The sequence below is a fragment of the Monosiga brevicollis genome, genomic scaffold, assembly GCF_000002865.3.
Source record: "Monosiga brevicollis MX1 MONBRscaffold_12 genomic scaffold, whole genome shotgun sequence".
Lineage (NCBI taxonomy): Eukaryota > Choanoflagellata > Craspedida > Salpingoecidae > Monosiga > Monosiga brevicollis.
The window spans coordinates 740,013-766,130 of NW_001865049.1; the positions used below are offsets into that span (position 1 = coordinate 740,013).

The following is a 26,118-nucleotide window of genomic DNA, read 5'->3' on the forward strand; positions in this document are numbered from 1 at the left end:
AGCCACGGTCTCTGCAGCCTCGGCCCTGAGCAGCGGCTCTTCGTTGGTCACGAGGGCAGAGAGGTTCCAGAGAGCAGACAACCCCAGCTCCTATGCTCTCGAGTTGAGCAGCACACGCATGATTGGAAAAGCGACACTCGTGGGTCAGGGTCCATCCCGTGCCCAGCCAGACAGAGCCAGCAGAGTTGGGAGTTGGTGCTACTGACCACGACTTCGGGAAACGAGATGCCACGCAGAATAGATCGCCCTATGGCTTGGACGGTGCCCGACTCGATGAGGCGCCCATGCTCTGCCACCTCGGCGGTGGCCACAATTGTCAGAAAGGCCATGACCTCCTGCAAACACCATACCATGGACCATGAGCGCTGGGCAGCAGCGCAGTGCTCACAAGGCAGACCGGTGTTCATCTGATGCTGAATGACTACCTCAAGCGTTACTTCACAGTCGGCAGCGCCGTTGATGTAGGCTGCAAACTGCAAGGCATATTCCAAAGGTGGGACGCCCTTCAAAAGTTGCAGGTGGGTTGACATGAGGATCAGGCGACATTAGTGCCCGGCACGGATCAGAAAGTAGGCATTGCAGTGAGGCAAAGAGACACGCAGGCGAATTGACTAAAGACTGACATCTTCTGCTGATGCTTGCGCCTTGAGATCAGTCGCAGAGGCATGCCGGCTATGAACACCAAACAGCTGCGGATGAAGGAGCCGTCGGATGCCGGGCGGATTCTGTGGGGCGATCGCCAGGGATGGGTCTCACCTGCGCCGGGGTTTGTTGGCCGATGGCGAGCGCTCAACCATGGGAACATCTTCCTCCTGCAGTTCAATGACGCCATCAGTGATCATCAGCTTTCCATACACCACGAATAATGCAGTGGCGCTACCAAGCCAGCAGGGTGGGCACGCACCGTCAACGCATCGTGTTCCAAAGTGGCAGCTGGTCGCGGTGTGAATTCAGGCATCTTGTCGATCTCCACAGTGACTATAACCGTCACCCTTCCGAAACCCTCCTGCACTAGCTGGCCACCTCTTGACTCGAGCCCACCCCGGTACACTTGGAAAAGACCGTGCGGCAACGGCAGGCGTCAGGGTCGGCAAGGCCAGTCGGATGTTGCGCGTTCAGAGAAGACACTGAAACGCTGACAATTGGCTCCCGGTCTGACAATTCCTAAAATGTCTGACATTTGGCGAGTCAAGAGATAGAGAGAGAGAGAGAGAGAGAGAGAGAGAGAGAGAGAGAGAGAGAGAGAGAGAGAGAGAAGAGAGAGAGAGAGAGAGAGAGAGAGAGAGAGAGAGAGAGAGAGAGAGAGAGAGAGAGAGAGAGAGAGAGAGAGAGAGAGAGAGACAGAGAGAGACAGACAGAGAGAGCGGCAGAGGGAGAGAGACAGAGGGAGTTTGAGAGAGACAGAGTTTGAGAGAAGAGAGAGGCAGTAAAAAAAATAGAGAGGCAGTTGCCTTCTTCCTCTCACTCTCAAGATGGCAGCGCGGCAGGAGGAGAGTCCGGCACAGTGGCGAGAGCCGATGCCCGACTTTGCCTTGGCCGATGCTCTGCAGTTGGACCAAAAAAAGGAGTTGTTTGGCGTCAAGATTTGCCCGTGCGTTGTGCTTCTTTGTATTTGGGCTTCCATCTGGCCCGGCAGTCCTGGCTCTTTCACGTGGGCAACCCAGCTCATTACAGCTTTGTGCGTGTGTGTTTCAGGCATGCATGCTTTGGCACACCAGCGCGATATTATGCCGCTGCTGTCGGCAGCAATCAAGTACGAGCTTTTCCCCGGCGAGATTGTTCGGCTTTCTGGAACTCACTCGACCACAGCTCTCACAACCCGCAACCGACGTTTTGCGTGCTTGCATGTTGCGGCGGCTAGGTCACCTTGTGCGAATATTCGGCACCTGAAGATCGGCCAGGGCAACTTCAACTGCTTCAGGTCTACGTTGATCGTGATGTGAGTACCGGCTTGGCTGAGTACCGGCTTGGCTGATCGGACCGGTCGATCTCGTCCTCATCGACACTTGCCCCCCTACCATTTGCGTGCGTCCATGCTGGGAAAACTGCAGCGATCAGAGATTTTCTACACTTGTGAATGGACCATCCGACACAGCACCACCAGCTCGCATCTCCTGCTGGCAGCCGCCGGTGCCAATGCCATCATTCGAGTCTTCGAGTGAGGACGCCGACCTGGGTCATGCTGGTTTTGCATCCATTGTCGCACTGCTCACATGCATTCCGTGCACCCATTGTCGCACCGCTCACATGCTTTCTGTGCACCCGCAAATTGCTTATCCTGTCACTGCCCGTCAGTGCCAACACATTTGACAACGTCGCGGTTCGTGCACTCTGCTCCAATCTCTGCCGGCACGAGTTGTCAAATCATTCGTTTCTCCAATGGCCTCCTTATTTCGCTCGCGCTTTCTTCGCACTCGTCTCACGGCGCACGCACGCACAGAGCCTCAAGGGGCACGGGCACGCCATAAACGAGCTTAAAATTCACCCCACCGAACCCCATTTACTGTTCTCAGCAAGCAAAGGTCGATCTCAGTGGGCAATCGTCTCGCCGGACGCAAGCCATGCATCAACGCTCACCGGCCCCGCGCGCGTGTATAGATCATACAGCCCGTCTGTGGAACCTCAACACACATGTTTGTGTGTGCGTGTTTGGGGGTGAAAAAGGCCATCGCGACGAAGTTCTCTCCTTGGTACGGCAACCATGTGGCCAATCCAGCTAGTGCAACGGCCTGTGCTCATGTCCCCGGTTGTACTGGACTCACTCTGGCGCGCGCTTTGAGCAGGACATTCATTGTACCGGTCGCCTTCTGGTCACTGGAGGCATGGACCAAGCAGTAAAAGTTTGGAAGTTGGGGGATGCGATTGATCAGGTGAGCTTCTTGGAACCGTGCTTGCGCATACCATGAACCATGACCTTGAGCATTTTGCTGCAGCGTCATTGCGCCTTTGCAACATGCGTGCGGCCGCTGACCCAGACTTTGTGCCAATGGTTTTGTTAGAAACTCCGCGAATCGGATGTCTACAACGTCGAAACGGCCAGCCACGCGTACGTCCCACGATTGAATGTTCTCTTGCTATGCCGGCCTGTGCACCCCGCTGCAACTTTTGCAAAAGCTGGTGTGCCCCAACTGACGAAAGCCATGGCCGGTCACGTGCCTTGCTCGCACCGCTTGGCAGATTTCAACCAAGCTCACAAGACTTTCCCACCTTCTCGTCCCGTGGTGCACACCGCAATTACATTGATTGTGTGCGATGGCATGGTGACTTGATTCTTTCCAAGGTCGGTGCGGGGAGCTCATAGCCTTGTCCCACTCGCATTTGATGTGTGAGGCACGCAGTTGCAGAACAGCAGAGTCAAGTCAGCCAACTCGAGCTTCATCGCACTTTCTTGATTCGTTTCCTGCTTCCTTGCTCTCGTGTCATTGACAATGCAGTCGACAGAGGACCGAATCCTGTGCTGGCTGCGGGAGGGAGCCATACGCTTGGACCTAGATGATGTCCGTGGGCTGCTCCAGCATGACACGCCTGCCCGCGAGAGCTAACGAGGGGGTTCTGCCAACGTTGAGTCTCACTGCCAACGTTTTTGGGTCTTTTTCAGAAACGCCGCGCCCTGGAAGGCGACCCTATGACAGTGCTGCAGAGGTACGAACAGTTTGTAGGCAACCGTCAAACCAATCTTGTCTGCAGTCGGATACTCACCTGGGCCCTCTTTAGGCTGGATGTGCCACGATGCAATGTGTGGTATATTCGCTTTGCCTATGCGGCACAAGTACCGTTTGTGGGAATTGGAAACACGAGTATGTTTTCCATCAACATCATGCCGTTGCACCATCACACGGGCTCGTTTTACTCGTCAATCTCTGACTCTCTGGGGTGCCTTTCGTCGTTCCTCTTGATGACGGCTTGATTAGCGGGTGAAATTTTCCTTTACAATTTAAACGACACGGAGCGAAGCTCGCCTAGGTATGTGTGGTCTTGGTCACGATGGATTCTTGGATGTCGGTTGTCGTTCATGTTCTTAGGGTACAAATGCCACCTTGTTCGGTGCCTGCCTTTTCATTTTTTGTAGGGCTACGCTTCGATGTCGTGATTCCAAGCATCCCATCCGCCAAATTGACATTGCCAGCGATGGCAGGTGGGTTGTTGCGAAGCATACTGACTTTTGCTCCACGCCGCAAGGCAACCTGCGAGGCTGTCAGCTCATTGGCCGCATGTCCGGTAGAATACTGATGGCTGTGAACGATGTCGGTCAAGTCTACTGTTGGGACACGGCCAAGTCTAGAAAAAGCCGCTCATGACCCAAAATCCAGACCAAACTGCGTTCTGCGGCGGCAGTGGCAATTGTCTGCTACGCGGCCGCCTGCATCTACACTGGGTCTCATGACATTTGAACAGAGCAAAAAACATAAACACCGACACACCGACACATCGACGCATCGACACATCGACACACGGGCAGAAAAAGACAGAGACAGAAAGACAGCCAAAAGCACATAGGCACAATCACAAACAGACACAGACAGACAGACAGACAGACAGACACAAAGACACAGACAGACAGACAGACAGACAGACACAAAGACACAGACAGACAGACAGACAGACAGACAGACAGACAGACAGACAGACAGACAGACAGACAGACAGACAGACAGACAGACAGACAGACAGACAGACAGACAGACAGACAGACAGCCTGAGAAAAAGAGAGAGAGACAGAGAGGAGACAGAAATGAATTGGTTTGGTCGGTTTGAGAAAGAGAGAAATAAAGAGCAAAGACACAGAGACAGAGAGAGACAGAGACAGACACACACCATCACCAACACCTAACATCGAAAGTGTCACACTTTCTGCTTTGTCACACACACACACACACACACACACACACACACACGACGCTGGACTGGACTTGGGGGGTGATTTGGTGGTGTGCTGAGACGAACGGTCCCCAGGGTGCAGGGGGCGGGAGGGGGATGGGTGGTGAGCTGAGGTGGGGGAGGAGAAAGATAGGTCAGGGGCACAATGTCCTGGACTGGGATTGCCTTGCTCGTGGCTCTTGCGTCCACGGGCGGGTATGGCCAACACGCGTGTGCAAGTCAGCACTTCCCCGGGATTCCGGACGTTTTCTGTGCGACCTCGCCCTGCAGGGTGGAGTGCCCGTACCCTTATCCTCCGGGCCAAAACTACACGGCCTTGGCCACCTGCACGAATGGTTCATGGGTTCTGAATCAGGCCTGTGATGTGTGCAGGCTCTGCTCTAGTTTTTGCCAAGGCGACTTTCCAATATATACGTATGCGCACGAGGCTGCCACCTTTAGTGCCTGTTCGCTCCCAATGCTGGAGTATCCCTTGCCGGCCCTGCCCAGCATATTTCGAAACATGAAATTTCAAGGCGCTGGCACATTCACACTCCGCAACGGCATCTTACGTCATCTTGAGAACATCAGCTCCGTCTGGCTCGAGGGGTTAGGACCAAGCGTGGCAGCCCGGCTCTCTCTGACGGTCGAAACCCATGCCTTGCCCGTCTCGACCGAGTTTGTTCGATTTGAGTTTGTGGAGATGGATCATCCTCCCTATTTCGAGAGCCCTCACCTGATTGACATCAGTGTTGAGCGAAGCTTTTTTCCCAGTGTACTCAATCTTACCCTCATCACAAAATGGTGTCCAAAAGTGCGTATCTCGCCAAGTCCTCGTGACCAAAGCCCAGGGATGCAAAAGGCACATTCTCTCTTGTATCCAACCCCCCAATCCCCCTAACCCTTCTTGGCCCTTTGCACTGCTTGCTTTGCGTACTGCATTTGGTATTTAACCATGCTGTCTTGCTCGTGTTCATCTTAGTTGACGTCGCTTCGCTTGGATGGAACCTACCTTCCCCTCAGCCAACTTACATTCGACAGGAACGACATGTTGTCTCTTGAAAAGTTTTCTCTCTTCCTGACCGACCTGGAACTGCTTGACGGGTTTCCGTGGAAGAGTATGCCCAATCTAGTTTATCTGCAATTGCAGATGAACAAAAGTCCTGTGCTGCTGGAGAGCACATACCTACCCCGGCTCGAGAAACTTTTGCAGCTGATATTAATCAATCGTCGGAGTGCCTTTCAATACATTGGAGTCGACAGTATGGTAACCTCCTTGGATATGAAGAACATCCGCACGTTTGCCGACTCCTTTATTGATGACCGCGTGCAGCGGACCCTTGCCATATTTGAATCGTTTGACGACCACCTTAGTGGATATGGCCAGCCGCAAAGCTGTTTTCTCATGTGGGCGTTCAATGAACTGCGCCAAGAAAGATACAAACGCGTCATGTGCTTCTGTCACCCGCCTGCGGAGGGTGTGGCTGGCTTGGTCAACGCCTCGCATTGCCCTTACCTGCAGCCCATTCCTTGCCGGGAGGACAACAGCACGTTCTTCTTCTCGACCCAGTTATGCAACGGTGTACCCAACTGTCCAGCTGGAAGTGATGAACAGTATTGTTCTGGAGTCATCAGCATGAAAACTGCCAATACGCTCGATTGCTATGCTATGATGGTACTCAACGTCACCAATGGCACCGTTGTTCTGTCCCCTATGGCTGAAGAAACACCGGAAAACCGCTGCGTGACAGGGTATGGTGTCATGCGAGACTACGATGCCGTCGAAGCTGTCTTTGGCACAAACATTTTTCGGTATGTGCCTGTTTCGTCCTGATCAATACCATGCCTGCCATCCAGGCGGTGGACGCTAGACTGCCCGGTCTTGATTTGCACAGAGTTCATGCCTTTTCTCTTGCTCACATGCTTGTGTGGTTTGCAGTATTATGCGCAACACACTGAATGGTCGCTTGGAAAGCATGGTCAACTTTCTCTTGGTGCAAGATGCAATGGAGGTCCAACTCCTATCTCCAACAGTTGTGGTTGACGGCACCCTGTTTGGTGAAGTTGGACAGCCGAACCAAACCATGCATGCCATCCTTGTGAACGATGCACAGTATCTGGCCCAGTTCAAAGAGCGGTATCCAGGAACAGCCCCGATATCACCCACAATCTCGACAACTCGGGCCAGCTCGACGTCCACTGCGGGGACCCGTGCCCGTGCTTCACACCGTGAATCGCCCGCTCGCCTTGTCCTTGGCGCGTCTGTGGGCGCAGTGGCGATGGTTCTTGCAATCTTGCTGGCGGTGTGGTTTTGGCGCCGGGGCCACAATCAGGCGCAGGCCTCCGAGCAACTTGTCATTGGAGTCATGGAAGCAGCCAGCAAGGACTATCGGGCACGCTTTCCTCACTTGCAGGCCGAACCGGTGCAGTTTTATGATCAGCGGCAGCTACAGTGTCGCACCCTAGCCAGCACGGGCAATTTTAGCCAGGTGTACCAGGTTTGTATCCACCCGCTCTCATGCTCGCGTTGGAGACTCTTGCTTGACGACTGCGGTGCTTTCATGCTTGCTGCAGGTCCAACTTGAGAGCTCAGAAGGCCCGACCTTGGCGGCGCTCAAATATCTTTTGGATTCCAATACGGATGTGCGTAGCCTGGGACTGCCTGCTGCGCTTACCGCCATTTAGCACGATTCAGCCTCCACGGCGATTGTAAAAGTTTGATTGCTGCAGCTCACCTGGCATGACATGGCTGCGTCGCTAGTCTGTTGCCTGGATGCGAGAGCTCATGCTGTTACAGTTTTTGCGGCGATGTGAGCACGTGGTGCTGCTTCATGGCGCGGTCGTCTCTCAGTACGTAGCCCCACGACAGTGTTTGATTGCCTTCTCTGAGCTGCTTGCTAGTGGATTTTCTGATGTCTTCCGCGCCTGACCCATGCATCTGCATACAGGGAAGACCAAGCTGGCTTAAAGATTGGTATGCTCATGGAATGGGCCCCGCATGGGTCACTGTTGGATGTGGTGCGGCAAAATCCACACTTGTCAGCACCGTCGTGTCAGGCAGTCGCGTCTCAGGTGAGCAAGCCATCGTCTACTGCCTTCAACTCTTTCTAGACAAGGGCGAGGTGGTACTGCCTGCTTTGACGTGTTTTTTTTTTTTTTTTTTTCCTTAGGTGGCGCAGGGCATGTCATTTCTGGCAAGTGCTGGCATTGTGCATCGTGATTTGGCTGCACGAAACGTGCTCGTCTTCTCCGCTGCGCCCATTCATTGCAAGCTGGCAGACCTTGGTTGTACGTTGGCCTGCTCCTATCCTTGCCTGTTGGTTACTTCGAACATGACGACACATGAGTGCGAGGCTTGCCTGATGAAACTGCTTGTCATGCGGTCGAGGCGCAGTGTCCCGCGTTGTAGCGCAGACCGACTACTACAAGAGTAGCCAAATCAATGAGCTGCCACTGCGGTTCGTCCAGTGTGCCAGGCAGCATAGACGCTTCGTTGTGAGCCTGTGCATCGTGCGCTGATGTGTATGAAACTGATAGGTGGATGGCGCCAGAGGCCATTCTGCAGCGCCGTTTCTCGGAGCACTCTGATGTGTGGTGAGCCTGTTGAGGGCAATTTGCCGTGACAGCACGGCGATATGTAGCTCATGAGCTGCCTGGCCGTGCCTGTGATAGGTCTTTCGGCATGTTGCTATGGGAGCTTCTATCGGGGGGCCAAGCACCTTGGCGTGAACTTTCAGTGGCATATATTTCACAAGCAGCCAAGCAAGGCCAAAAGCTGCGTGCGCCGCGCTCGGATGTTCCCGTGCTTGCTCGGTGAGATTTCGGTAAAGGCCAGTTTACAGTACCTGCAGCGGGCTCACACGGCAGCGGCGGAATATGGGGCTTGCTCTTAGAATTTTGCTCGAGTGCCAAGCTCTGCAGCCAAATGCACGACCTACGTTTGCTCAGATTGTGGATGTCATTGGCGTCCACTCGGACACGGGACGACCGGTCTCGGCAGGCACTGCATGGGTGCGTTGAGCGTGTCTGGCCCGGGTCTTTGAATTGGGGACCTCATTATGCGTTTGCATGCATTCACGCATTCATTGGCGACGTAGACGTCACTTCAAGAAGAAACAGCCATGTGATGCTTCATGATTCGACTTTAAGATGAGAGGATTGAGCGGTGGTCCCACAAAGTGAGGACATGGCCATCTGACTAGGATTTAGGGTCTCTTAAATGTGTTTGTACAAATGTCAAGCTCAGCAGCGCGGGTAGAAGACAAAATGCACCTGCTTGCTGTTCACTTTTCCTCCTGCAACATCCCCCTTCACATTACACATTATATCGAGCGGAGCTGTGCTTGCATGTTAATCGATTTTTGTTTGAACTCCTTCGTTATCCGGTCACTACGGGTACACTGGTTGCAGATTGCTCATAGTAAAAAAAATCAGCACAGGTGATACTTGATGTCACGAAGACTTGCTCGCGATCTCCAGGGCAGCTTCAATATCAAATTCTTGTTCATGTTGCGGCTCGGTCGATGAAGTTGCATAGGCTTGTGGGTTTGCTGCTGCAGTTCCGGCTGCTTCATGGTTCTGTGCATCTGCAGAGCGTTGGTTCGGGTGGGTATGCTGACATGGATAAGCGTGCGCACATGACTCTTGATTGAAGCGGTCGGCAATGAAACATCATACGCACCTGGAGGTGCTCGTGTCGGCGGCGAGGTCGAAGCGTGCGTCTCCTCGCCCACAAAGTCTAGAGCACGTGAATACCAACCGGTCAGACGGAAAATCATAGTTTCAAGTTTGAATTCGAGGATGCTGTTGGCAAAACGGCCCCTGACAGAGAAGCCCGTACCGCTTCCAAGCAGCCCATCAAGAAGGGCCAGCGTCACGTCTTGATGTAGCAGCGTTTCAGCTGCGCCTTCGGGGTTATCCTAAGGATGACATCAGAGATGGCGTCAATCTCGTCGAGAAATGCAGGTGCGGGTTGCCATGGAAAGGCATTGACAGAACGCACCCAATCAAAAAGGTCCTCGTGCAACTGTTCTTGCAGGAGGTGGGTCACGTGTTGCGGTCGATTGGCTTTGCGACGCTGACAAGAGCGCGGAGGTGGCACATTGGTGAGCGACCGGTGCCTGCACACAGGGTGGAACGTGCTGTTGTAGTTCATTCAGCATACCTTGCTACCCGGCTGTGGAAGATTGGAAGACAAGGGCCCATTGTTCAGAGGCTGTGCGCGAGTTGCCTGTGTGGTCTGCACGGGACGAGGCGTGCTTGTCGGCTGACTTGCTGTGGATGAGGCAGTCGTGGTCGGATTGGAAGGTTGTGGGCGGACACTGGAGGCGGTGTATGCCAGGGCCTGGTGACGTTCAAGACGAAGAGCCTGGACATAGTCAAATACGCGATCTAATAGCTCGCTTGCACTCGAATCGGGCGCCTGACGTCGTAGATGAGCCTGTGCTGTATGGCGGCTGAGATCTAGCAAAAGTTGCTCAAGACGCGCTGGCTGCCCCTGCCCCTATCTCGTTGGCCCGTTGCATCACCAAAAGATAGATGGCTGTGTGAGCCATTGATCCGAGGTCATTGCGTTCTTCGCGCATCAACTCGAAGAGGCGTTTGAGATGGGTTACGCACCAGAGTGAGGTGGCGGCGCTCGACCTCAAAACTCGCAGCCGTGTTTGCCAAGCCATGGTGGCGCAAAAAGTCTGTCAAAAGGTCTGGGTAAGAAGTACCTTCACCCCCAGCACTGTGGTCACCCAGACCGATCAATCATTGCCTCCACATGATGGACATCACTTACCAGCCACCAGGGCTGCCGCATCCATGTTCACATGCCCGACTCAGCAAGAAAAAAAAAAAAAAAAAAAATCACACACACACAGAAAAACGTCTGACATGCTGATAATTTGCTCAAACAAGGAGGTCGGAGTAACACGAAGTCATGTTTGCAGCTGCACAAACTAACTCTCGATGCACGTTTGAATCAGCAACTTCTTTCATGGGAAGCTACAATAACATCAAACATAGCTTGAGCAAAATAAAACATCAACTTCTTCTTCGAAAAGTTTTTTGTTTTTTTTGGATCTCTCATCAGTGGGTCGGGGCTGCTGCTGCTGCTGCTGCTGCCTGCTGCTGCTGATGCTGCCGTGCCTTGTGGTGCTGATCGTGCCTGGGGCTTTGCTTCTTGCTTCCTTCCTTCCTTCCTTCCTTCCTTCCTTCCTTTCTTCCTTCCTTCCTTCCTTCCTTCCTTCCTTCCTTCCTTCCTTCCTTCCTTTCTTCCTTTCTGTCTTCCTTCCTTCGTTCTCTGCTGCTCTTCGCCTTGCTCCGCCTCTTCTTCGGGCTCTTGCTTTTCCTGCTCTTGGCTGACCACCCTCGGCATCTGCCTTGCTACTCCATTGTTTAGCTCCTCCTGCTCCTGCGTCTCCGCTGTCAAGTCTGCTTCATTAGCCTCTGCCTTGCTCATTGCCCGGTAAGCTAGCTTCAGCTAGTTGGCGTTTTGAACGACTCATGGGCGTGTGATCACCTCCATCGCTCTGTCAAGACAACATGGCTGCAGAGACAAATCCCAAGCGTTGCAAGACCGACGTGTGTCAGCTCAAGCTGCGCAGCCAAGAGCTCACCGGCGATGCATCGCTCGGTATGCCCCAGGCACTTGGTCCTATGAATTGATCACACGCCAGTCGCTTTCAAACGATTGCCCGACATTTTGATTGTAGATGGCGCCGATCCCGAGTGGCTCCGCCGGACCGGCAGCCGGGCCCAGCTGTATGCAGCTGGTTATAGCAAGGAAGACTTTGCCAAACCCATCATCACCGTTGCCAGCCCATACATGTCCATCCACATGTGCAACCAAAAGTTTCGTGAGCTCGCCGATGTTGTTGGAGGTGTGTTTCCTCTTCCCCCTGACTGACTCCTCTCATGCCGGCCGAAGTCTACCCCTTGTGGCTTTATGTTTGCCTGGTTTCTCATCCACCACCTTTGCGCACCTTGAACATGACGTTTGCTCTTCAGCTGAGATTGAGGAGATGGGCATGAAGGCCTTTGTCAGCCACCAGCCCGTCATCTCAGATGGCCAGACCATGGGCACCAGTGGTGAGGTCCCTTTGCCCAACATGTTATTGCGCTAGCCTGAAAAAAGCCACCCCACCTTACCCCACTCGCCCTGTGTCCGGCTTGATGTTTTTCTCAATGTAGGCATGCGCTACTCGCTACCCAGCCGGGACTTGATCGCCGATTGTATTGAGACCATGCATGAAGGCTATCGCGCCGACGGCCTGGTTGTTCTCTCGGGTTGCGACAAGACCCATGCGGGTTGGTGCAAAGCTCTATCCTGCCGGTTCCTGCTCACCAGCTGCACACTCACCACCACACGGTACACTAGGCGTGCTGATGCCCATCCTGCGCTACAATCAAGTCGGCATTGTGGTGTACGGCGGCACTGGGCGCTCAGGTACGTGGATGTTGTACACCTTCTCGGTGCCTGGACCGTTTGCGACTGTTCATGCCAACCACTCAACTTGATGATCACGCTCTCTAGGGGAGCACAATGGCGAAAAGCTCAGTGCTGGCACTCCCTTTGAGGGGTTGGGAAAGTTTTCCAAAGGCTTGTGCGTTGTTAATGGGCATGATCTGGACCCATTTCTTCAGACTCTGGGTAGCCCACTGGCTCACCCATCGCGTGGCTCATATAGGATTGATCTTGAAGACCTGAACAAGCTCGAATGCAACTCTTGTCCCGGTGTGGGCGTACGTCTTCTGCAAAGCCAATCGGGCTTGACCCCATCCGATTCAGCTGCGTTGCTTTGCTTCTTGTGCCCCAATAATCAGTACACCTGTCTTCATGCGACTGTAGACTTGCTCGGGCATGTACACGGCAAACACCATGAGCACATGCCTCGAAGCGTTGGGCATGATGCTGCCTGGAACAAGCTGTGATCCTGCGGCCCAGGAGGACTTTCGCACGTAGGTTGCAGCAGACGTTTGCTCGTAGGCCTTACCTGACGTGGAAACGCACCAAATTCCCACGCCTTTGGGCTTGTCTTGGATAGGATCAACCCCAAGATCATCCAGTCCTGTAAAGCGTCGGCCCGTGCTCTCCAAACTCTCATGGAACATCGCATCACGGCTCGCCAAATCTGCACGCGTGAGGTTGGTTTCCAGATCATGGACTTCTGCGCATAGATGGCATGCCTTTGTTCAAAGCGCTTGTGGTGCCTTGCTGTATTGTCTTGCTCTTGCAGGCCTTTGAGAACGCCATTACAGTGCTGATGGCCCTGGGAGGCTCCACCAACGGCGTGCTGCACCTCATTGCTCTTGCACGAGAGGCTGAGGTTTGAAAGCCCGTGCAATTTTGGTGACTGTTCCATCCGCCACATTCTTCAGCCGGCAGATGCAGACAAGACTGGCTCATTTCATTGCGCTATCGCTGACACACCACGATAATTAGGTGAGCTTGGACGTCCACGATTTCAACACCATCGGCGACCGCGTGCCATACATTGGTAACCTGGCACCTTCGGGCAAGGTTGGTTGGCCCTGCTCCTCCCAAAGCGTTGTTGCCACAGCCCGAACGAGGAGCCACAGACTTCTGATAAACATGACACCACCACACAGTACAATGTCATGGACTTGGCCCCGGTGGGTGGCTTGCCCGCCGTGATGCGAGCGCTGCTGGATGCGGGGCTCCTGCATGGAGAGTGCTTGACGGTCACTGGTACGTCGTGGTCAATCTCGAGTGTTTGGGAATGCAAGAGCATGCCTGTTTCTGTCATGACCCGCACGTTTCTTCCACATCGGCCGACAGGCAAGACAGTGGCCGAGAACCTCGCCCACGTGGCCCCGCCCGCAAGCACTCAAGACGTCGTGTACCCAGTGGACAAGCCCATCTCACCAGCAGGGCGGCATATTCGCATCCTGAAGGTTGGTATCTGTTTGTTCACTGCTGCCCGCTTGTCCTCGTATTGAATGGAAATAGTGTTCAGCCTCAAGTGCTATGCGCAAACCACAGGGCTCGCTGTGCCCGGGCGGAGCTGTGATCAAGCTCTCGGGCAAGGACATCCCGTCGCACCGAGGTCCTGCACGTTGTTATGATGATGAAAAGGCTGCGTACGAAGCCATCATGGCTGGGAAGATCAAGGCTGGTGACTGCCTCATCATTCGTTACCAAGGCCCAGCCGTACGTATCGTATCTGACAAAGGCCTTACTTACTCGGCACATCACATCATGCCTCTGCTCCCGCGTCCGCACGATAAACAGACTTAGGTAGTCTCCTCACCTGAGTCCTGCGCTATATGTAGGGCGGGCCGGGCATGCCCGAGATGTTGAGTCCGGGCAGTGCGCTTGTCGGTGCTGGCCTGGGCAAATCGGTGCCACTCATCACGGACGGCCGTTTTTCAGGTGCGCTTGGGGAAGTCACGCTTGCCTAACCCACTTTGTCCATCACATCAGCAATCATGTTTGGCATTGACGGCGCAGGCGCTTCACATGGCATTATGATTGGGCACGTCGTACCCGAGGCGCATCGGGGTGGTCCACTGGCCTTGGTCGAGGATGGGGACATGGTCAGCTATTCACTGGCTTCTCTGGAGCTGAACATCGAAGTGTCGCCGTACGGTTAATCTCGCGCCCCGATTGAATGATTTCACACCCTAACAGGGTTTGTTTGGAAGTTGCAAAATGCCAAAACCCGCGCTTATCTCTGGTTTAAACTTTGCACTTTGCTGTGCAGGGAGACTCTGGAGCAACGTCGTCAAAACTACACGCTGCGGGCGCCACCCTGTCCCGAACGCAGTTGGTTGGGTCGCTATTCCAAGCACGTTGCCAGTGCTTCGGAGGGTGCGGTGATGCACTGAACCATCAAGCAGTTCCTCGACTGTCAAGCTTCCATCGAGGTATCAATTTTGTATTCTGCGTACGTGTTTTGTGTCTTTTTCACCAGCGCTGTTCCTGCCCGTCGGCCTCAAGTATGGCCACCTGAGCATCAATTAATAGTCAAAAGAGAATCTGGCAGACGTGCATATCATAAGCCAGTTAGCGCATCCAAAAGGAGAATCCGCCCGTCTGATTGGTGCAATAGTCGGATGTATTCCAGCGCCCGGTCACAAGTTCACAATTTTGGTAGGGCGAAGCTTGGGCCGCACACCAACTCCTACAGGTTTGGTCAACATGAGAGAGTCGTGCGAGTGGCAGTGGGGGGCATGCGGTTGCCCTGAACAAGAAGCGCACCAGCTTGGTAGGTTTCCATCCACAAAGCACTGCGAGGCGTGCGATCGCCCAAACCCAGTCAGATCAGCCCACTCTGGGACTTGGGATGGTGGGGCCCAAGCCAACACCACAAAGTTGCCGGTAAACCAGCTTGAATCGGAGACATGAGTTGCCAGCAAGTCCTGGCGAACCACGATGTGACGCGCCACGAGATTGGGCGAAGAGGCTTCATGGTCCTTGTACATGTAATCTGCCTGGACAGCATTGTTACGCAAAATACCTTCGCGCCCGAGCTGTGAGTACAGGGGCCCGATTGGTGAGGGGTCGAGAAGCTGGGATTCCTGCCAGGTGGATGTGTTGAAGTAGACGCCGGGTTGCTGTGCAGATAACAACGTCCACCCGCCTCCAGCAGTCTATGCAAGGGCGAGAGGTGAGCTTTTTCTTGAGCTGAATGCTCGGAGGCAGCTGTAGGAATCTGAAAAGAACGGCTCTGACGCGCTTGTGGCCAACAAAGCTACTCGCTGGTGTGGCAGACGCACCTCCATATCACAGTAGACCAGCCAATTCTCAGCTGCCATCGGGGGTCGAATCCAATAGGATCCCGAGGTTAAATTGGACTGTGCGGCCTTGAGCTCGGCACAGGAGCTCGCCTGCAGCCCAAGCGCAAAGAGCGCGTCCTGTAGCTGGGTGATTTGCGCGTTGAGCTCCACCACACTGCGTGCGATTTCCACACCGTTGATGTAGACGCGGCCTTGCTCTTGCGCGCTGCCCGTGTTGATGTGCAAATTACCTTCGTCATCCAAGTGCAAATGAGGCTCAGCTGCCACGACTACCAGAACGACAAGCACGGGCCCGAGGCCAGCACTGCAGGCCTTGATCCAAGCAACCATGATCCCTGTCACGCCCTCCCGCCCTTCCACTCCTCCTGCACAAACTACATAAACATCTTCATAAAGTTACGTAAGGTTTCACTTGCGTACAACATTTACTCCCATATTACCGTTGAAATCATCGATGTGATTCGCTGACAGTGTGTGTATGTGTGTGTGTGTGTGTGTGTGTGTGTGTGTGTGTGTGTGTGTGTGTGTGTGTGTGTGTGTGTGTGTGTGTGTGTGTGTGTGTGTGTGGTGAAAACGTGTTTTACACACACAGAGATACTTGCGACCATCAGAAGATGCGGACGGGAACGGCAGCGGCGGCTGTGGCCGTAGTGGCGGCCTTGTATTATATGGCGTTCGAGTGGCCGCGCGTCAAGTTTCCTGTTCATACGTCGGGGGCCGTCATTGTCACGGGGGCTTCCACTGGCATTGGTATGTTTGTGGGCCGTCTTTTCTTTTTGCTGCTGCTCCTCCTGCCGTTTCACGACCCATGTGCACGACATGTGCACGGTGATCTAGGCTTTTCTACTGCGCGCTTCTTGGCCGAACGAAGCGACTTTGTCGTGTATGCTGGCGTTCGTTCGAACAAGGCAGCAGATCGCATCACGAGTCAAGGCCTTTCCAATTTGAAGCCCGTGCTGCTTGACGTGACCAGTGATGAGTCAGTCCAGGCTGCTGTGCAAGCCGTGGTCGATGATGGACATCCTCTCGTTGGCTTGATCAACAATGCCGGCATTTCCATCCAGCGACCCGTGGAAATGGCAACCTTGGCCGACTTTCAACGCGTCATGGACGTCAACCTCTACGGTGTACTTCGCATGGTCCAAGCGACTGGCGAACAGCTGCGTGCTCACCAAGGGCGCATCATTAACATTGGCTCCATTGTTGGCCTCATCGCTTCTGCCAGCGCTCAACGTGAGTGACCCTTGCGGTGGTGAACAATGAAACCGTCTGTACATTTGTTAACCCTCTTGGCGCTGCTCTCATGTTCCCTTGCGCGCAGCTTATGGTGCGAGCAAGTTTGCGCTCGAATCGGTGACGCACAGCTTGCGTGAGGACATGCAGCAGTTCAACGTTTCCGTGTCCATGATCAACCCGGGGGCCATCAAGACGGATTTGGGGGGTAAAATTGAGACCAGCTTTGAGCAGCTGCCCTCTGAAACCGCCCACCTTGAAGCCGTACGTCGTTCTGATTGGCTTGCCCGAAGCACGTGGCTTCAGAGCTTGCTTGCACCTTGGCTTGTTACTCATGTCACAAAACCCTGTAGGTGTACGGCAAGCTGATGACCAGCGTACGTGCACTCGCTGCCAAGGCGTTTCGACTGGGTGCTGAACCCGAGGACGTGGCCATCGACGTCATGCATGCGCTGACAGCCCCTTATCCCCGCACGCGCTACGTCAATGGCAATGCCCTGGAAGCCCCGGCGTGGGTGGCAACAGGCATCGCCTGGTTCTTTCCACAGCGCCTGGCGTCGCTCCTGGGCAACCCGATTGCGCTGGCGGAAAATTTGTGAAGCCCCGATTCGCTGCTTGGCTTCTTGCGTGTCAAGATGTCCCTTTCAGACGCGAAGCCACTCGATACTAAGCTTCAATTAAGGGTCGAAAACGCATACAAATCTGGGAAAACACGTTGGAAAATCAAATCAGAGAAATCAGAGAAACGGCCTTTCGCCACGTCACAAGTCTTCTTCCTCCCAGGCGTGAGCCAACAAGCAGCATTATTCAAGCATGAGGGGTGAGAGACCAAAAGACTCATCAGATACCAAGGAACAGGCCCAAGATGCTAAAACAGAAGGCCGCACGCACGCAAACCAAAGGAGAACAAAGGTAATAAATCGCAAGCATCGAAATGGAACGAATCATTCCACAAAGCCATAGTAAACAGTTTCATCCTCTTCTGGATAGGCTACCAAATCCATGCTTCGGGGCCGAGAGAGAGAGGGGCGCGACGGGACCTCGGGCACATATTCATCGGGTTCGGCGGAGAGTTGGTGTGCGAGTGCAGCCGTTCGACGAAGAAGGTCCATATTGGCGCTGCCGCTTGATCCGGAGAGACTGGGGCGGCTTGGCGGATGTGGTGGAAGCTCCTCTGGGATGGCTTCGCATGAATCGTGGAGGCTTGGCCGTGACGGGGGTTCTGGAATGTCAAGGTCTGCCAGGGAGGAGGAGGCAGATCCATGGAGGCTAGGACGTGACGGAATGGGCCTGACGTGACAGACCCAACCAGCCAAGGTTTTGAGAAAGCAAAGTTGAATTGTCGTGAGGTGGCCATCTGATATGGCAAGCACGCGGGCCCATGCACGCCTGTTGCTTACGGTGGGTCATCATGGGAGAGGGCCGAATAGGACTTGCTGCGGTATATATTGCCGTCTTGAGACGCATGGCTTCGTTCGCGTGAATGAGGACGGCTGTTGGGCACTGAGGTAAAGCCGCGATCTGACGAGCAATCGCTAATGAGCATCGGGTCGAGTGCGAAGGGCTACGACCAAGAAACGGTGGACATGTCTACTGACCATAGGCAGACTGATGAAAGCTTGGATTGGGCGATACGGACGCGGCACCGGAACGCTTGCCCGAGAGGGCATTTGATGTCCGGCCAAACATTTGCGAAGTGATACCCATGTTGTGCAGCGTTGTTTGCTGGGTCAAGACATCATCCACTGGATACGTCGGGTCGGCGGTCACAGGTGGGCTGGGGCTGACGTGGATACCAGCGCGTCCCCGAGAAGAACCGCCAAAATCGTTTGAGGAAATACCCATGTTCAACAAGGCGGTCTTTTGTGCAAGGACGTCCGCGTTGCTATCGGAAAAAACGATCGACTCGCGCGGGGAAGGGCTAGCCGCGGGCGGCGCGCTGACGTGCCGACGCACATGGCTTTTTTTTTCTTTAGTGTGGCGACCATGTGATGGACGAGGAGGCGTTTGCGGGGGCGCTGCAGCGTCATCACAGCAGCGCTGGGGACGCCAAATGCAACAAGAGACATTGAGACATTGAGCGGATTGGAAGAAAATACAAAGAAAACAAAAAAATAAAAAAAATAAAAAAAATAAAAAAAATAAAAATCAGCAGACTGAACCCAGCGGCAGGGCTGGCTGATGGGTCGAACCTTGAAGCGATCATGAACGCAGACTTGCTCTTCGAACGTGGACTGGGTGGCGCGATGCACGGGGACGCCAAGTCGGTGATACACTTGTCCGTAGGCTCGCATCTGCATATCGAATGAGCCAGGTCGAAATGAGATTCAAATTTGAATGCAGGAAGAAGGCATAAGAAAAATCAAGCAGAGTTTGCCGCGATAAGGGAGCCGCGCCAGGGAGCCGCAGTTCTTTGGCCGAGATTGTGACCCACCTCAGCTTCAGTATGCCAAGGCAGGGATGATTGGATGGGGAGATTTAAAGCTTTGAACTGCATGGCCGAGTTCAAAGGAACAGCCACGACACGCCGTTGCCCGGCAGTTGTCATGGTCTGGCAAATAGCAACGTGCTGTCGCATCAACCTGCGAGCCAGACCCGGGCTCAAGTGAGGGATGCACGCGTGGCGACGAAGAGCGCGTGTCTGCACGGAGGGGACGAGACACCGCACCGCTCCACGAGGATGAAGTCGTGCAGATGAGGTGTGCGTCCTCGGAACGGGTCGTCGCGCAAGACCACGAGAGCGGGCTAGAAGAACAGACAATGCAAGGGCAGTTGGTGGCGTTTCAAAGGCGTGGGAATGGCGGACCGACAAACAAGGCCAGCGGAGGGGGTGTGCGGGCTGTGAAAGTGTACCAGGCTGATCTGCTTCAAGGCGGCGGCTGTAGCTCCAGGCGAACGTAGCGCTTCGGATTGATAATGCTGGCTCCACTGAGTCACGGGAGTGGCAGTGTCAATTCCAGTCTGCCACACAGACAGGTCGATGGTAAGCTTACAGCTGCTTCAAACCACCCCCCTTCACGCGCCGCCGATGCAGAGCTGCTATACGGAGCTGGGGCGTATTCCGACCTCGGCAAAGGGCTCGGGGCACTCGGCCCCAATGACAAAGCGGTGATTCTGACTGTCCTTGCACACAAAATACTCATCCTAGTGGGCATGATGGGTATCAAACAGCAAGTCAGAGTGGCGAAACGGGGCTGGCAAGGGCGTCAATGGTGCAAGGCCGAGAACGGCGAGCAAGGTGCCGAGGAGGCAAAACGCACCACACAGGTGAACAGAATGATAAAAACGGTGTCTTTGGCTATGACATCGCTCTCGGTCAAGCCTGTACGTGCAAAGAGGGAGGTGGGGAGGTGGGGGTACGGAGCGCGGCGTGCGGGCTGATGAGCTCCACACCATTTGCCAAAAGGGGGGAGGGGAGATGATATCATATGCACGCATACCGTTCCAGCTTTCGATGAGACGCGCTGCCATGGGGAATCGAGGTTTGCTGGCAAGCAAATTTTCCAGGGACACGCCCGCCATGTCGGCGCGGCTGTGGCGCCGAAACATGCTGCCGTGCCGTGCGTTCAGACCTGCAAATTGCCCTCCAGCGCCAGTCGCAGGCGTTTGAACCGTACAGGCCCGTTCACCTTCCAGGCACACCGAACCTCATCAATGCCAAATCCGCTCCAGTGACCGTCGTCCCTCCAGCAGGCGCAAGCGCTGCAACCACATCCAGCCAACCAGTCAGCCAGCAGCCAAGAGGAGAGCCAGCCGCGCGCGCACGCTCCAAAGCAGCAGCAGCAAAAAAAGCAAAAAAATAGAGAGAGAGCAAAAAAGAGACAGAGAGGGAAAAAGAGCTGTTTGAACAAGATGATGTCATCGTCGCAAGCAGTCATTACAGCATTAACCTCAGTATACACGACAACAAGTTTATTTATTCACAGATTATTTCTGCCTGAACATGGTCATTTTTCTTCATCTTCCTCTCATAGTTCTGCGTTTGAATTCTTCTTCCATCTCCTTTCTCCAATTTTGCCACACACACACACCGTTGTCAGAAAGAAATGTCAGACACTTTTTCATGAGAAAAAAAAAAGAGAGAGAGGGAGAGAGAGAAAAACTGTTAGGGGGGCTTGCGTGTGCATGATAACGTTATGTGTGTGCCATTTACTCTCTCTCTCTCTCTCTCTCTCTCTCTCTCTCTCTCTCTCTCTCTCTCTCTTGTGCTGTTGCATCGGCTTGAACACGAGAGACCGGATTCGCACGAGTTGGTGGGGAGACGCGCCTGGTCATCTCGGGGAAGCGCCGCAAGGGTGGGGGTGTGTGTGAGTGAGTTTGGACCGCGAGATCTTTGAGGTGCAATTGGTGGCTGTCTTGGTTTGCTTGAGTTGGGGGGTGGTTGAGGAGACGTGTTGGTGAACTGGTCACCACGTTGGAGCCTGCCTCCTGCTTGCATTGAATCATTGGGCGACCTGTTGCTTTGCTGGTGACTTCAAGTGCCGAGAAGGCGTGCACGAACCCCATCATGGCCAATTACACTGCCCCGGGCTGGGCTAGCGCCTTTCATGGCCTGACTCACTACGACGAGCACCTCAAAGTCTACTCCAACACATCTGGCGCCAACCTTGAGCTGAATGAGACGTACCTTGATTCGCTGGGCGTGTTTGCCGCACCCTTTGTGGCTTTGGCCGCGCTCCTCTTCCTTGTGGATCTCGGCATTATGATTGCCGCCGCATGCTGCTGTTGCCGCCGCCAGGTCACCAGCATGGGCTGCTTCAATCTTATCCGAGGCCTCATCGTCATTGCCTGCATCATCGGCATGTACGTCTGCGTCTTTATCATTGGTTTTCTTACTCATCCCCTCGTCTTTTGCCTGCCTTTTGACTTTGCGTCAAACCTGCTCAACCGACCCTGACCACGATAGCCAGTAGCATCTCTCACTCATCCTTTCTCTTTTTTTTTTTTTTTTTTTTTTTTTTTTTTTTTTTTTTTTTTTTTTTTTTTGGTTTAATATTCGCCCACTGATGACACTTACACCACACACGCACAATCTTCTCAACTTTCTTAGTGTTGCTTCCCTGGGAGGATTGTACCCGTCCATGGAACTGGCCAGCGTCGTTGAACGTTCCATCTCCGATTGTCAGGACCTGCACGAAAGCTACATTGAAGCTAAACAAGATCTTACCGAAAATCGAGACGATGTATCGAGTGTGGCACAAAGCATCACATCCTTGGCCCAAACTCTGGTTGGTACTGCGCAGCCTGCTCAACAACTTTGGACGCCCGATGTGCACATGACATGGCTTGCTCACTTGAGGCCTTGGCTATCAAATCTGCTCAGGAAGAAGCAGGGGCGGATGAAAGGGTCGTCAATGAGTGTCGGGCCGAAGCACAAAGCGTAGCCAACGTGGCATCTCAGTTGCAACGCGTACTCAACGAATGCCCCAACCTCAATGTGAGCTGAGAGACCACCCACCCACATATCTTGTTGCTTGGCCAAGGCCGCTTGTTCTTCGCTGGCATTAAGCTTTGAAGCTCCTTTGACCCCACTTGCTCACTTGTCATGTCCGGCGCCCCCCACAGCTCAACCCGTATTACCACGATGCACGTGAGGCCGATCATTACCGGTGGGTCCTCGATTCATGTTCGGGGTTATCTTCCCGATTCAGCATCCCGCCAAGGCTGCTTGCATGTGCTCACGTCATTGCATGCTGTCACAGCCGCATTGGTGAATACTCTTGGACTGGATTGACGACCCTTTGGGTACTTCTCTTTTTTTCGGTACGTGGCTGGCCAAGCGGGTCGTCGATGGTCTTGTTCACTGATGGTGCTCACTGTCCGCCGTGCTGTGGCGCTTGCATCATCAGATCATATTTGTCCGCCGTCCCGGCGTTTTCAAAGCCGTCATGGGCTTCAGCTTGCTGGTGTTGCTGTTGGCTGGCATCCTGGCGGGTGCTTTCTTTGCAGCGACCGTGGGCTATGCCGATGTGTGCGTCGCCCCCGTCGATCTCATCGCCGCCAATGTGGATAACGAGAACGTCAACTACTATCTGTATTGCAACGGCTCTCTCAGCCCATACGAGTCCTACTACGAGCAAATTGACCAAACCTTTGCTCAGGCTAATGCCACACTGGCCCAGGTTGCAGCATACATTGAACGCAATGGCAGCTCCGCTGCCAAAGCACAGCTCGCCAAAGCTGAGACTCAGTACTTTACGCTTGTTCAAGACGTGGCCACGACTGAGAGCCAGATCTCATGCTCCACCTTCTACGCCCGCTATGTGGACCTCCTCGACAACGTTTGCAAGAGTGGCGGCAGTTGGTTCATGTATACGGCGGTGGCCAAAGCCCTGCTCTTCTTGTCCGCCATTTTGGCCATCACATTTGCTCTTTTGGGCTGCAAGTGGTTCAAGCTCTCGCGCAAGGAACGTCTCTGGGTCGAAGGCGAAGAGGCGGCCCGCCCCCTGCTCGATGTACGTCTTGCGTGCTTTGCATAGATGCTGACACGCCCTCTATTGCACTCCACCATGTTATCCAATGCGTCGAGCATTGCGTTCACGGTCAGATCACTCATCCGCTCCATCTCCGACCTGGTGCTCGCTCATCTTAGGCCTCCATCAATGACGCCGAGGCCAATTTGTGCTCTTACTGCTACGATCGGTACGCCTCGGCGCATCACGGCCACTTGGCCGCTTGGTCCTGTGCCTCACCCTCTGTTTGACATTGCCCCTGACCATAGCAAAGTCAATCGATCCTTCCGTCCCTGTGGCCATGTGGCTTGCGCGGAGTGCGCCACGACGGTACGTTGTATCCAGGTGGACCTTGCTTGCAGATGTCATGTCACACTCCATGTGGCTAATTTGACTCATCTTGTCCCACGTCACCCGCGGCTTTTGTTTCGGATGACTGCAAAACGATGGCAGATCAAAAACCGGAATTCGGGCTGCCCGCAGTGCCGCGCTCTGATCGAGGATGTGACACCCATCTTCTTGTGAAAACAAAGCAAGTTGAAATGAATCGGGTGACGTGTCGTCGTTGTTTTTTCGTTTTGTTTTTGTTTTTTTTTGTATCTTTTTGATTTTTTTTAACATGTAAACTTGCAAGATCTGCGCTTGAGGTCTGCAAGATGTTGGGACATGCCTTTTCCATTTTATTGTTGCTGTGTATCGTCTTATCGTCATGAGCGGCCACTCGAATCCCGTGGCTGCATCAGCTGTGTGCGCGTGCGTTGTTACGAGTGCCAATCAATATGCGATGAAGGCACATTTGCCCATGCCATGAACATAAATCAGTAAACAGGCCACATAGCTGAGGCAAACAGGCGAGTGCTCAAATGTCGATGATATCAGGACTCTTGGGACATATTCAAACAGCGGGCAAAAGCAGGGAAGAACCCGCAAGACCAGCAGAACCAGCAGATGACAAGAAAAATGAATAAAAAAAAAAAATACAGTGCTGACTTGACTGGTTCGATGGCGTGCCGTGCTCACGCTTGCTTTTTATTTTTCTTGTCCAAAGGTGCAGGGTCCTTCTTATCAGAGCGGAGAAGCTTGATGGCGCCTTGGACCATGCGCGAGAACCAAAAGAGATTCAAACTGGTACCCGCCACCGAGTTGAAGTAGAGCTGGATCACAATGTGGATGGGGTTGCGGGCAAAGATATCCGACAGATGACTCAAGGACATGTACCAATAGTACACGCCGCCCACCATGCGGACGACAAAAAAGAGGAAGATCATGATAAGGCCGTTGAGAAGATAGACGGTTGAGTCGCGGCCGAAATGACCAGCGGCGACGACGCGAAAATTAACAAAGGGTGTGGAGAGCTCCCACGTGAGCAGCGCAAGACCCATCCAGGAAGCGCGACAAGTGATGAGCTGCAGAAAACCGGTTGATCCCAGAATATGGTGCAGAAAAATGTTGGGGTCGGCAAACTTGGGCGTGAAGGGTGCCATGACGGCACAGAGGACGAGGTCATAGATGAAGTAGCCGCCGGTGATGCCAAACTGGAAGTTGGCCACCGAGCTGGCTTGCGCTATCGACTCGTTAAAGATGTCAGTGGTTGAAAGAAACCAGATGCTGAAGACGGCGCTCATCCAAGCATGGACGGCCCCAACAATGCTAGAGGGAGAGGGGGAGCCAAGTTGGAGAGTATGAGCGGAACATGCCCGAGTCATATCGCCAAAACAGCTGCTGCAAGGTCGTTTGAAAACAACACGGCGACCGAGAGATGCGCCAGATTGAATGAGGATGGGCACCCACCAAGAATCCCAATAAACTTGGTCCAAGAATGACTCGCGACGATAGCCCTGGGAAGAAAAGTTTGAAGTGTGCGAGCGAGCACAGGGCGGGGTGACTGGTGCGTCAAGCAGGCAGGCATTGAGCAGGCCGCGGGTGGGAGGCGTTAGTTGGCCAAACCTTTGAGACAATGAGGAAAAAGCCGCGTGAGGCCAGCAAGACCAGTCTAAGAAGAAGCAAGCAGGAAACCACAAAGATGAGGTTAAGTTATTCGGTCGTCGCATGGTCGATGGGCACACAGCCAGAACAGGGCAGAGTGGAGTGGGGACCGTCAGGAAGCAAACTCGGGTTGCTCACGTGTGGAATACGACACTCCAGACGATGATGCGTGCCGGGTCGAGGCATGGTCCATCGCCCACGTCGACTAGGCAAGCCGCCCCATCGAGGCCTGAGAGATCCGGATAGATCCAGGGCCACCACGATGCGCCATTGGACGGTACCAGGGCGTCGATTAAAACGCGCGTGGCCTGGTCCATCATGCCCATACTTGAGCAGCGACAACCGCCTCTGGATCCGTCGTTCACCCTGCACAAGAGCAAGAGAGAGAGAGAGAGAGAGAGAGAGCGCGCGCGCGCGGGGGCAAATGATGAATGAGCCAAGAGACGAGGCGAGGGGAGCAGCGGGGAGGAGAGAAGCGGGCGCGGGCGCGGGCTTTCGTACCAGAGAGGTCGTCAGGGACAGTCGAGAGGGTAAAAATGTGCGCATTGGACGTCGACAGCAACTCATTTCTCAACAACAATAACTTGACTGACCGGTGTATATGAATCTACATAAACTGGACCATCTACTACATCTTTCCTAATTTATCTGACAAGTATATTTTACAATAATTCTACTCATAAGCTAACGTTACTTTATCGTTACAATCTGCACGAACTTGTATATTGTCTTCAACAAGTTAAAGTAACGTCCAACCGTAGGGGATGGGTGCGCATTGGTCCTGTCTTGTTGCGGCAGGTGGAGCTGTGCTGGAGTGTCTTCGATTGCCGTTGTGGCACTG

General features: G+C 53.9%; 7 protein-coding genes across 7 annotated transcripts; 4 read left to right on the top strand and 3 right to left on the bottom strand.

Moving 5' to 3' along the window:
* Positions 1 to 2,561: 2,561 nt before the first annotated feature.
* Positions 2,562 to 4,700, top strand: MONBRDRAFT_26014 (uncharacterized protein; the record flags this gene model as incomplete). The annotated part of the gene is made up of 10 exons (XM_001746303.1): positions 2,562 to 2,690; positions 2,784 to 2,870; positions 3,000 to 3,046; positions 3,178 to 3,280; positions 3,435 to 3,497; positions 3,599 to 3,642; positions 3,715 to 3,797; positions 3,912 to 3,963; positions 4,070 to 4,135; positions 4,460 to 4,700. The coding sequence occupies 10 exons, from the start codon at positions 2,562 to 2,564 to the stop codon at positions 4,698 to 4,700; spliced, it is 915 nt and encodes a 304-aa protein (XP_001746355.1).
* Positions 4,701 to 5,905: 1,205 nt separating this feature from the next.
* On the top strand, positions 5,906 to 8,376 carry MONBRDRAFT_37341 (uncharacterized protein; the record flags this gene model as incomplete). The annotated part of the gene is made up of 4 exons (XM_001746304.1): positions 5,906 to 6,669; positions 6,797 to 7,355; positions 8,028 to 8,145; positions 8,246 to 8,376. The coding sequence occupies 4 exons, from the start codon at positions 5,906 to 5,908 to the stop codon at positions 8,374 to 8,376; spliced, it is 1,572 nt and encodes a 523-aa protein (XP_001746356.1).
* Positions 8,377 to 9,287: 911 nt separating this feature from the next.
* On the bottom strand, positions 9,288 to 10,667 carry MONBRDRAFT_8784 (uncharacterized protein; the record flags this gene model as incomplete). Its single annotated transcript, XM_001746430.1, has 4 exons — positions 9,288 to 9,776; positions 9,860 to 9,977; positions 10,030 to 10,201; positions 10,643 to 10,667. 4 exons carry the CDS (start codon positions 10,665 to 10,667, stop codon positions 9,288 to 9,290), a joined length of 804 nt encoding a protein of 267 aa, XP_001746482.1.
* A 721-nt stretch (positions 10,668 to 11,388) lies between these two features.
* On the top strand, positions 11,389 to 17,444 carry MONBRDRAFT_32689 (uncharacterized protein; the record flags this gene model as incomplete). The annotated part of the gene is made up of 23 exons (XM_001746305.1): positions 11,389 to 11,479; positions 11,559 to 11,726; positions 11,854 to 11,934; positions 12,037 to 12,153; positions 12,224 to 12,292; positions 12,380 to 12,449; positions 12,534 to 12,588; positions 12,695 to 12,804; positions 12,891 to 12,990; positions 13,083 to 13,172; positions 13,289 to 13,366; positions 13,456 to 13,555; positions 13,646 to 13,761; positions 13,817 to 14,017; positions 14,140 to 14,239; positions 14,318 to 14,450; positions 14,571 to 14,677; positions 14,964 to 15,074; positions 15,791 to 16,006; positions 16,078 to 16,356; positions 16,444 to 16,839; positions 16,928 to 17,103; positions 17,193 to 17,444. 23 exons carry the CDS (start codon positions 11,389 to 11,391, stop codon positions 17,436 to 17,438), a joined length of 3,210 nt encoding a protein of 1,069 aa, XP_001746357.1. The 3' UTR covers positions 17,439 to 17,444.
* Positions 17,445 to 18,429: 985 nt separating this feature from the next.
* Positions 18,430 to 20,388, bottom strand: MONBRDRAFT_26018 (uncharacterized protein; the record flags this gene model as incomplete). Its single annotated transcript, XM_001746431.1, has 8 exons — positions 18,430 to 18,564; positions 19,032 to 19,133; positions 19,274 to 19,421; positions 19,508 to 19,584; positions 19,693 to 19,800; positions 19,906 to 19,983; positions 20,100 to 20,161; positions 20,280 to 20,388. The coding sequence occupies 8 exons, from the start codon at positions 20,386 to 20,388 to the stop codon at positions 18,430 to 18,432; spliced, it is 819 nt and encodes a 272-aa protein (XP_001746483.1).
* A 587-nt stretch (positions 20,389 to 20,975) lies between these two features.
* On the top strand, positions 20,976 to 24,083 carry MONBRDRAFT_32690 (uncharacterized protein; the record flags this gene model as incomplete). The annotated part of the gene is made up of 11 exons (XM_001746306.1): positions 20,976 to 21,088; positions 21,319 to 21,642; positions 21,890 to 22,067; positions 22,163 to 22,276; positions 22,405 to 22,448; positions 22,542 to 22,602; positions 22,689 to 23,294; positions 23,319 to 23,381; positions 23,432 to 23,481; positions 23,561 to 23,621; positions 23,745 to 24,083. 11 exons carry the CDS (start codon positions 20,976 to 20,978, stop codon positions 23,814 to 23,816), a joined length of 1,686 nt encoding a protein of 561 aa, XP_001746358.1. The 3' UTR covers positions 23,817 to 24,083.
* Positions 24,084 to 24,307: 224 nt separating this feature from the next.
* MONBRDRAFT_37345 (uncharacterized protein) lies at positions 24,308 to 25,594 on the bottom strand (the record flags this gene model as incomplete). Its single annotated transcript, XM_001746432.1, has 4 exons — positions 24,308 to 24,941; positions 25,083 to 25,129; positions 25,239 to 25,284; positions 25,416 to 25,594. 4 exons carry the CDS (start codon positions 25,592 to 25,594, stop codon positions 24,308 to 24,310), a joined length of 906 nt encoding a protein of 301 aa, XP_001746484.1.
* Between the last annotated feature and the right edge of the window lie 524 nt (positions 25,595 to 26,118).